Source organism: Papio anubis, chromosome 12, assembly GCF_008728515.1.
Source record: "Papio anubis isolate 15944 chromosome 12, Panubis1.0, whole genome shotgun sequence".
In the NCBI taxonomy this organism is placed as follows: domain Eukaryota; kingdom Metazoa; phylum Chordata; class Mammalia; order Primates; family Cercopithecidae; genus Papio; species Papio anubis.
The window spans coordinates 111,734,643-111,745,874 of NC_044987.1; the positions used below are offsets into that span (position 1 = coordinate 111,734,643).

The 11,232-nt window shown below is 41.5% G+C and overlaps 1 protein-coding gene across 1 annotated transcript in view; it reads right to left on the reverse strand.

Moving 5' to 3' along the window:
• RAB3IL1 (RAB3A interacting protein like 1) overlaps positions 1-11,184 on the reverse strand; it is a 43,803-nt gene extending 32,619 nt beyond the window's left edge. Inside the window, exon 1 of the mRNA XM_009185862.3 lies at positions 10,656-11,184. Coding sequence (XP_009184126.1) covers positions 10,656-10,684 — 29 coding nt within the window. The 5' untranslated portion in view covers positions 10,685-11,184. The remainder of the gene's footprint in view (positions 1-10,655) is intronic.
• Positions 11,185-11,232: the final 48 nt, after the last annotated feature.

Genomic DNA, 11,232 nt, shown 5'->3' on the forward strand with positions numbered 1-11,232 from the left:
TTAATGTCAGTAAACTATACACTTAAAAACGTTCAAAATGTTTTTTAAAAAGGCATATCTGACCACCTAAGCATAAGGATATGGAAAGGGTGAGCTTGAAAAAGTCACACCAAAAGTAAGGTGGTATTTCTGCATTAATAACCAATCTTTAAGATGAATCATGATGAATCATATGTGTAATCCCAGCACTTTCGGAGGCTGAGGAGGGAGGATCACTTGAGCTCAGGAGTTCGAGACCAGCCTGGGCAACATGGGGAGACCCCCATCTCTACAAAAAATCAAAAATTAGCCAGGCATGGTGGTGCAGGCCTGTAGTCCCAGCTACTTGGGAGGCTGTGGCAGGAGGATCACTTTAGCCTGGGAGGTCAAGGCTACAGTGAGTTGTAATCATGCCACTGCACTCAGTCTGGGCAACACAGCAAGACCCTGTCTCAAAAAGACCAAATTAATAGCAAACTTTAAGATGAAAAACATTAAAAGGGTAGAGGTGGTCACTATGCAGTAATAATAAAATGATGACGTTTAAAAAAATTCACCAGATAGATATAACCATCTAAATTAATATGTGCCTAATAAAATAGCCTAAAATATTTAAAGCAAGAATAATTAAAGCTACAGGGGAAAATAGACACTTCCATCATTACGGTGTGAGATACCAACAAATCTTTCTGAATTATGGTTACATCAAGGCAGCAAAACATCAGGAGCTGGCGGCAGCAGAGACCACTGGCACTGGTAGAAAAAGCTGAAGTATAGAGCACTAGATCAAAGCAAATGGATAAGCAATTTGATCCCTAGGTCCCCTCCTCTACTCCATGCCACTGGCCAACTGCCCCTTTCTGAGTCTAGCGTAACACTGGAGATTTATTCTCTGGAGATGGCAAAACAGAAGGTCTTTGGGCCAGCAGCTGAATAAGGGGGTTAAGTGATTGTATACACACTGAAATCTGAGACCTCCTACCCTCTTCTCTCACTTGTCAGCCAAAATGGCAACTCACTCAGTCACTAGGAGGGTAAAGCCAGACCTTTACCCTCCAGACAGCCCCTCTATGTGACTCTGGCCGACCCAGGAAGAGAGATCTAAGACGAATGTTACCCAACAAAATATCCATCCGGCTCAAAGTCAACATGCTTGCCATTGGTTTTTCAGATCTCGCTCTTCATAATGAACAATCAAGGATTACTAGACAACTAAGGAGAACCTCTACCTTAAGAGAGACCAAACCTAGTAAGCAGAAAAAAAGCAACTTGCAGGAAAAAGAGACTCCGTAGAAAAAAGAAGAAGGAGAAGAGGAGGTGAAGAGGAGGAGGAGGAGAAGGAGAGCAAGGAGGAGGACGAAGGAGAGGCATTAATAACCTCAGAGTGGGAAAAGAAGGTATTGTATTCATGAAATAGTAACCTGATTCTACGAAAGTAAACATTCACAGAGCAACAGAAACTACTGGAAAATGATATATTTTTTAAAAGCATGATGGTAGACATGAAAACAATGAGTAAGTTTGGAAGACACAGTTGAGGGAGTACCCCCCAAAAAGAAAGAAATGGAAAATAGTGAAAAGATTAGAAAAGTAGAGAATCAATTTAGGAGGTTCAATGTCTGCATAAAGAAGGAACAGAAGAAAATGAAGGGGGTAAAGCATTAAATAAATAATTCAAGATTGTTTCCCAAAACTGAAGTATATAAGTTTTCAAATTGAAAAAGGCCACCTTAGCTGGACATGGTGGCTCATATCTGTAATCCTAGCACTTTGGGATTCTGGTTTTTAAAAAAATTATTGTTATACTGTAAGATTTTTGTAATTGCTTATATCAGTCTTCATAAATATCAATTTTAATAGTTCATTCATTCAGCAGTTATTTGTTTGGTATTTCTTTGCCTGACAGTCACTCTTCCAGGCACTGGGTGTATAGCAATGAGCAAAACAAGGCCCTGGCCTATGAAGCTTACATTCTAAGCTTTATAAGGCTTACAGTGTAATAAAAGACATTAAAGAGAAATAAAATAAAAGACATAAATAAAAGAGAAATCAAAGACATAAATAAATAGATAGTGATAAAGTCTTCTCAAACTTTTTTTTTAACTCAGCATTGTATCCAAGACTTACCTTATTTTATGTAACTATAGTTCATTAATTTTTTTTTTTTTTTTTTGAGATGGAGTCTCGCTGTATTACCCAGGCTGGAGTGCAATGGCACAATCTCAGCTCACTGCAACCTCCGCCTCCAGGTTCAAGCAATTCTCCTGCCTCAGCCTCCTGAGAAGCTAGGATTACAGGCATGTGCTACCATGCCCAGCTAATTTTTGTATTTTTAGTTGAGACAGGGTTTCACCATATTGGCCAGGCTGGTCTCAAACTCCTGACCTTGTGATCTGCCTGCCTCAGCCTCCCAAAGTGTTGGGATTACAGGCGTGAGCCACCGTGCCCGGCCAGTACATTCATTTTTATTGCTGTATAATATTTCATGAAAGGACCATAACTGTAGTAGGATAAAAATGGCCTCTCAAAGTTACTGAATCCTAATCTTTGAAAACTACAAATATTACCTTATATGAAAACAGAGTCTGTAAAGACATAATTAAGTTAAGGACTGTGAGATGGGGAGATTATTCCAAATTATTGGAGTAGACCCTAAATGCAATCACATGTATCCTTATAAGAGGGAGGCAGAAAGAGACCTGACACAGACAAAAGAGAAAAAGGCACAAGATGGAGGAGTGATGTGGCCAAAAGCCAAGGAGTGCTGGCAGCCACTAGGAGCTGAAACAGACAAGAAATGGATTCTATAATAAAGATAAATTATAAAAAGAAAACAAATAGAAATCCTGGAGTTTTAAGTATGAGCTAAGAGGAACATTAAAAAGAAAAGAAAAGAAAAAAGTAAAAAGAAAGAAATTCTGGAGTTGAAGAGTATAATAACTGAAATAAAAATTCGCTAGAGGAGCTCAATATAGATTAGAGCAGGCAAAAGAAAGAATCAGCACACTTGAAGATAAGTCAATTGAGATTAACAATCTGAGGACCAAGAATGGAGAAAAACAAACAGAGTTTAAGAGACCCATGGAATACCATCGAGCATAACAACATATGCATAATGAAAGTCCCAGATGGAGAGGAGGGAGAGGAAGAAGACAGAATATTTGAAGAAATAATGGCCCAAAACTTTCAAAATGTAATGGAAGACTCAGTCTTCACATTCAATAAGCCTAATGAATCCCAAATAGGATAAACACAACGAGATCAAAACCAAGATACATTAGAATCAAACTATTGAAAGACAAAGATAAAAAGAGAAACTTGATTTTTGTTGTTGTTGTTGTTGTTGTTTTGAGACAGTCTCACTTTGTTGCCCAGGCTGGAGTACAGTGGCATGATCTCGGCTCACTGTAACCCCTGCCTTCTCCATGCCTGGCTAATTTTTGTATATTTAGTGGAGACAGGGTTTCGCTATGTTGACCAAGCTGGTCTCAAACTCCTCACCTTAAGTGATCCACCACCTCAACCTCCTAAAGTGCTGGGATCACAGGCATGAGCCATGAGCCACCACTCCCTGCCCAAAAATAGAATCTTGAAAACAACAAGAAAAAGTGACTCATCATATATAAGCTAATCTCAATAAGATCAACAGTTTATTTCTCATCAGAAACCATGGGGGCCAGATAGTGGGATGATATATTCAGAAAATGCTGAAATAAACAAAAGAAGATTAAGATTTCTCTATCTATCTATATATAACTAAGATTTCTATATCTGGCAAAGCTATCCTTCAGGAAAAAAAGGAGAATTCAAGACATCCCCAGATAAACTAAAGTTGAAAGAGTTTGTCACTAGTAGACCTGCCCTATAAGAAATGCTAAAGGGAGCTGTTCAAGTTGCTACTAAAGGACACTAGATAGTAACTCAAAACCACATGAAGAAATATTATAAAAAATAGACCTTAAGGCAAAAATTGTTACAAGGGACAAAGAGAAACATTTTGTAATGATAAAAGGCTCAATTCATCAAGAAGATATAACAATTATATATTTCACCTAACAGCAGAGTCCTCAAAGTATTTGAAGCAAAAACGGACAGAATTCAAAGTAGAAACAGGTCAGCAAGAATAGCTGGAAATATCGGCCGAGCACAGTGGCTCACGCCTCTAATCCCACCACTTTGGGAGGCCAAGGTGGGCAGATCACCTGAGGTCAGGAATTCGAGACCAGCCTGTCCAACATGGTAAAACACTGTCTCTGCTAAAAATACAAAAATTAGCTGGGCATGGCGGCACGTGCCTGTAATCCCAGCTACTTGGGAGGCTGAGGCAGGAGGATGGCTTGAACCTGGGAGGCAGAGGTTGCGGCGAGCCGAGATCATGCTACTACACTCCAGCCTGGTGACAGAGCAAGACTCTGTCTCAAAAAAAAAAAAAAAAGTTAAAAATAAATAAATAAATAAAATAAAATAAAAAGAATAGTTGGAAACGTCAATACTTCACTTTCAATAATGGCTAGAACTACACACTAGATAAGGAAATATAAGACTTGAACAATGCTAACTCTACCCAACCATAGCAGAATACACATTCTTCTCAAACTACACATAAAACATTCCCCAGGATAGACCATATGTTAGACCACAAAACAAGTCTTAATAAACTTTAAAGGATTGAATTCATATGAATTATCTTTCTGATCACAATGGAATGAAATTAGAAATAACAGAATTAAAAGTGAAAAATTCACAAATATGTGGGAATTAAGCAACACACTCAAATGCCCCATGGATCAAAGAAAAAAATCACAAGAGAAATTAGATGAGATGAATGAAAATGAAAATACAGCATACTGAAACTTACCGAATACAGCAAAAGCAGTACTCAAAGGGAAATTTATAGCTGTAAAAACCTACATCAAAGAGAAGAAAGATCTCCAATTAATAACCTAAACTTCCAATTTAAGGAACTAGAAAAAGTAGAATAAACTAAACCCAAAGCAAGCAAAAGGAAGGAAAGAATAAAAATTAGAGTGGAGATAAATGAAATAGAGAAAAACAACAGAAAGAATCAATGAAAACAAAAGTTGATTCTTCAAAAAGATCAAGAAAATTGATGAAACTTTAGACTGACCAAAAAAAAAAAAAAGAAGAAGAAGAAGACTCAAATTACTAAAGTTAGGAATAAGGCTGGGATGGCTCACGCCTGTAATCTGAGCACTTCTGGAGGCCAAGGTGGGGGAATTGCTTGAGCTCAGGAGTTCAAGATCAGCTTGGACAACATAGGGAAACCTTGTCTCTGCTAAAAATAAAATATTAAAAAATTAGCCAGGTGTGGTGGCACATGTCTGTAGTCCCAGTTATTTGAGAGGCTGAGGCAATAGGATTACTTGAGCCCAGGAGATTGAGGCTGCAGTGAACTGTGACCCTGCCACTGCACTCCAGCCTGGGCAACAGAGTAAGGCCCTGTTTCTTACTTTGTTGAGTAAGGAACGAAAGTAGAAAAATTACTACTAGCTGGACATGGTGTCTCATGCCTGTAGTCCTAGTTACTGGCGAGGGTGAGGCAGGAGGATTGCCTTGAGCCCAGGAGTTCAAGGTTGCAGTGAGCTATGATCATACCACTTCTCTCCATCCTGGGTGACAGAGCAAGATGCTGTCTCTAAAGTAAATACATAAATGAATGAATAAAAATTAAAAATAAAAATGTGTCCAGGCATAGTAGTTATGCCTGTAATCCTGACACTTTGGGAGGCCAAGGTGAGAGGATGGCTTGAGACCAGGAGTTTGAGACCAGCCTGGGCAAGATGGTGAGACCCTATCTCTACAAAAAGTTTAAAAATTAAGCTGGGCGCAGTGGCTCACGCCTGTAATCCCAGCACTTTCAGAGGACGAGGCAGGCGGATCACTTGTCAGGGGTTTGAGACCAGCCTGGGCAACATGGTGAAACCTTGTCTCTACTAAAAATACAAAAATTAGCGGGGCATGGTGGCACTTGCAGGTAGTCCCAGCTACTCAGGAGGCTGAGGCGGGAGAATGGCTTGAACCTGGGAGGTGGAGGTTGCAGTGAGCCGAGATTGTACCACTGCACTCCAGCCTGGGTAGCAGAGCGAGACTCCATCTCAAAAAAAAAAAAAAAAAGTAAAAATTAGCCAGGCACTGTGGCACGTGCCTGTAATCCCAGCTACTTGGGAGGCAGAGGCGGGAGGCTCCCTTGAGCCTAGGAATTCAAGGTGGCAGTGAGCTATGATCACACAACTGCACTCCAGCCTGGGTAATAAAGTGAGATTCTGTTTCTATAAATAAATAAATACATAATAAAATAAATAAAACATTTTAAAAAGAAAAACTATTACCGACCTTAGAGATACAGAAAGAATTACAGAAGAACACTATGAAAACTTGTATGACAACAAATTAGATAACCTAGAGTAAATGAACAAATGCCTAGAAACCAAAATTTCCTCAAGAGGAAACAGAAAACGTGAATAGACCTCAAACACAAGATTGAATCAGTAATACAAAAACTTCCAATAGAGAAATGATTAGGAGCAAATAAAGAATAAACACCAGTCCTCAAACTCTTCCAAAAAATAGAGAAGAATATACTTCATAACCCATTCTCTCATGCCAGTATTACCCTAAAACTAAAGCCAGACAATATCTCACAAGGAAAGAAATATACAGACCAGGTCAGGTATGGTGGCTCACACCTGTAATGCCAGCACTTTGGGAGGCCAAGGCAGGCAGATCACAAGGTCAGGAGATCAAGACCATCCTGGCTAACACAGTGAAACCCCGTCTCTACTAAAAATACAAAAAAATTAGCTGGGTGTGGTGGCGGGCACCTGTAGTCCCAGCTACTCAGGAAGCTGAGGCAAGAGAATGGCGTGAACTTGGGAGTTGGAGCTTGCAGTGAGCTGAGATCGTGCCACTGCACTCCAGCCTGGGCAGCAGAGTGAGACCTCATCTCAAAAAAGAAAAAGAAAAAGAAAAGAAATATACAGACCAATATCCCTTATGAATATAGATGCAAATATCCTCAATCAAATACTAGCAAATCCAATCCAGCAACATGTTAAAAAGATTATACATAATGTCCATGTGGGATTTATCATGGAAATGCAAGCAAGGTAGTTTAACATATGAAAATCAATGTAAAGGCTGGGCATGGTGGCTCATGCCTGTAATCTTAGCACTTTGGGAGGCCTAGATGGGCAGATCACGTGAGGTCAGAAGTTCGAGACCAGCCTGGCCAACATGGTAAAGCCCCGCCTCTACTAAAAATACAAAAATTAGCCAGGTATGGTGGCGTGCACCTGTAATGCCAGCTATTTGGGATGCTGAGGCAGGAGAATCGCTTGAAACCAGAAGGTGGAGGTTGCAGTGAGCTGTAATCATACCACAGCACTCCAGCCTAGGCAACAAGAGCGCAACTCCGTCTCAAAACAAACAAACAAAAAACACCTGAGCTCAAACAATCCTCCCTCCTTGGCCTCCCCAAATGCTGGGATGACATGCATGAACCACTGCACCTGGAAAATCATGACATGATCTTATATGTAGCAAACCCTAAAGAATCCACACAAAAACTATTACAGCTAGTAAATAAATTAAGCAAAGTTACAAGATACGAGGTTAATATACAAAAATGAGCTGTATTTCTATACATTAGCAATAAACAATTTGAAAATAAAATTAAGAAAATAATTCCATTTACAAAATGGAACTTTATTATTATCAAAAAGAACAAGAGACTTAGGAATATTTTTAACCAAGAAGATGCAAGACTTGTACACTGAAAACCCGACAACAGTGGTGAATGAAACTAAAGAAGACCTCAATAAATGAAAAGACATCTGATGTTCATGGATTGGAAGACTTGATGTTGTAAAGATGACTAAGTGATCTACAGACTCAGTGTAATCCCCATCAAAATTCCAACTGCGTTTTATGCAGAAATGGGCAAGACAATCCTAAAATTCATATGGAATTGCAGTGGACCCCAAAGAGCTAAAACCATCTTGAAAAAGAACAAAGTTGGAGAACTTACACTTCCTGGTTTTGAAATTTCTGCATAACTACATCATTAAAACAATGCAATATTGAAGTGACACATAGCTCAATAGAATAGAAGTGCTAGTCCAGAAATAAACCCATATACGTATTATCAATTGATTTTCAACATGTATGCCAAGACAAGTCAACAGGAAAGAATAAGCTTTTCAACAAATATACATAGACACCTGGATAGCTACATGCAAAAGAAGAAAGTTGGACCTTTACCTCAAATGATATATAAAAATTACCTCAAAATAGGTCAAATTCCTAAATGTAAGAACTAAAGTGATAAAAGTTTTAGAAGAAAACGTACAGGTCAGTCTTCATGACCTTGGATTTGACAGGGTCAAAATTTATCAAAATTAAAATTTTAATTTTTAAAATTCAAAATGAATTAAAAACTTTATGCAACAAGGAACCTCCTCAAGAACGTAAAAAAGATGACCTACAGAATGGGAGAAAATATTTGTAAATCACATATTTGATTATGACCTAGTATCCAGAATATATAAATGATTCTAACAACAACAAGGAGACAAACAATCCAACTGAAAAAATGGGCAAAAGACTTGGGTAGACATTTCTCCAATGAGGATAAACAAATAGCCAATAATCACATGAGAAGATGCTTAACACTGTTTGCCATCTGGGAAATGCGAATCAAAACCACAATGAGATACTACTGCACACCTACTAGGATGCCTTTAGCATAAATAAATATGTAAACACTACATACGTAAGTGGAAAAGGTGAATTTTACAGGACATGGATTGTACCTCAATATTAAAATTATAAAAAAAGACTGGAAGGAAATACATCAAAATGATAACCTTGTTTGGGGGTTTGTTTTGTTTTAAACTGCTCTGTAGTTTCCTAATTGTTTATAACAAGCATTTAGTACTTTTGAAGTGTAAACAATAATCTTAAATCTCTCTTGTAATTGTATAAAGCAGGTATACATGAATCTTCCTCCCCTCCTCTCCCTCCCTCCCTCCTTCAAAATGAATTAAAAACTTTTATGCATCAAGGAACCTCCTCAAGAAAGTAAAAAAGATGACGTACAGAATGGGTCCCTCCCTCCCTCCTTCCCTTCCTTCCCTTCCTTTCCTTCCTTTCCTTCCTTCCCTTCCTTCCTTTGTTGAGACAGGGTCTTGCTCTGTCACCCAGTCGGGACTGCAGTTCTGAGCTGGTGTGATCATAGCTCACTGTAGCCTCAAACTCCTGGGCTCAGGCAATCTTTCGACCTCAGCCTCCCAAAATGTAGGGATTATATGTGCGAGCCACTGCACCAGACCGGCTTCTGCTTTGGTAACAAGCTTCCAAATGATGTAACTGGGCCCCAGGCCTCAGATTGAGAAGCCAGGTTGTAGAAGCCAGCAGCAGGAAGGAATGGATGGACTAAGCAAATCAGCAAAGCAGAGGGGCCGACAGAGAAAAGGACGATGCTCCCAGGCCCCTCCCCTGGGAGCCTATATAATGTAGGACATATTTACACTAAAAAATTATTCAGTTTTGTATCTGAAATTCTTATTTGCCCAACTGTCCTGTAGTTGTTTTTGTTTTTGACACGGCGTTTCGCTCTTGTTACCCAGGGTGGAGTACAACGGTGTGATCTTGGCTCACTGCAACCTCCATCTCCTGGGTTCAAGTGATTCTCCTTCCTCAGCCTCCCCAAGTAGCTGAGATTACAGGCGTGTGCCACCATGCCTGGCTAATTATTTTTGTATTTTTAGTAGAGACAGGATTTCTCCATGTTGGCCAGGCTGGTCTCGAATTCCTGACCTCAGGTGATTCACCTGCCTCGGCCTCCCAAAGTGCTGGGATTATAGGCATGAGCCACCACGCCTGGCTTGGCCTGTAGTTTTATTTGCTACGTCTGGTAGCCCTAGCATGGGTGGAGAAGGCTGTAGCCGTGGGATCCCAGCCAGCCTGCATCTGAGGCAGGGAAAGGCAGCTAAGGCAGCCTGCCATCAACCCATCGACCTGACAGATAGTGGCCAATGTGGCTTACTCCTCATCCAGCCTGCCCTTGTGCTGTCCTCCCCCACATCCACCCACTGTGACGGATGGATGACCCTTCCTCTTCCCCAGGGGTTGTTTTGATGATTAGATGACATTTCTAAAGAGAGCTTAGTGCACTGCCTAACACCCAGTAAGTGGTCAAGATGGGGAGAAATGATTATTTCTACCGTTCTTGCCCTCTCACAGTGGTCAGCGCAGCGCTAAGCACGGTCGGTCGGCATTCAGTGCTCACCATGGAAGTGAACCGCAGGAGCATCCTGGAGCAGTGGAGATGCTGCACTCACCTAGACAGGCGGCCTACTGTGACTTCAGGCAAGTCATTTTCCTTCTCTATACCTCAGTTTCTTTGTCTGCAAAATGAGCAGCTGGACGAGAAACGTACCATTCTTTCACAGCACGTCAAACTCAACAGGCCCATTCGAGCTGAGGACACTGAGGCTACTCCCTGGGTGTGAACCTTTGACGGCATCCAGGTCCTGTAGAGTTGTCTAGGAGAAGCCTGACCCACGATGTCCTTTCCGCTACTCACCTGCCATGAGCCCCAGTTCTGAGCTGGAAGGGTGGGGGTAGGTGGAAGGTGGATAGGGTCAGTGCCTCACCTGGCCAGCTTCAGCGTGGCAGAGTCCATGGGGGAACTCACAGCCTCGTGTCTCTAGTTGGTCCGGCTCTGGTCTATTCCATGCTATTCCGTTGTCATGGGCAGGACTGGGTTTGATGAAATTGGACCTAGGTGTATCCCAGCCTCTCCGGCCTTCCCTGGTTTCTGTCGTCTTTCCGTGGTGCCCAGGGCTTATGTGTCCATCTCTTTGAATGTTGAGTCTACTCCACCCTTCGGGGATCAGGGCTTCCTGAGCTCAGGGTGGAGGTGCTGTTGTCTGTCTGGCTTCCAGGCCCTGGACTGGCAGTGTCCCCCAACACCCCTGTCCAGCTATGCCAAGCCCCCTCCTTTTCTTTCTTGGCCTCTGCCCTGTATATTCTGTGCCTGGCCCAAGAGAGGGGTGTGGGCTGGCAGGTGTCCCACATAGAGCCTGGAGGCAGCATCCAGGCCTGGCTGACTCACTCCAGGGCCCCCTGCCCACTGCCCCCAGCCAAGCTGCGTCCCCTTCTTCCTGCCCAGCTGAGGCAGGGCCTAGAAGGGCACCGTGGCAGGCCCTCTGTGATGCTCCTGTTGCCATG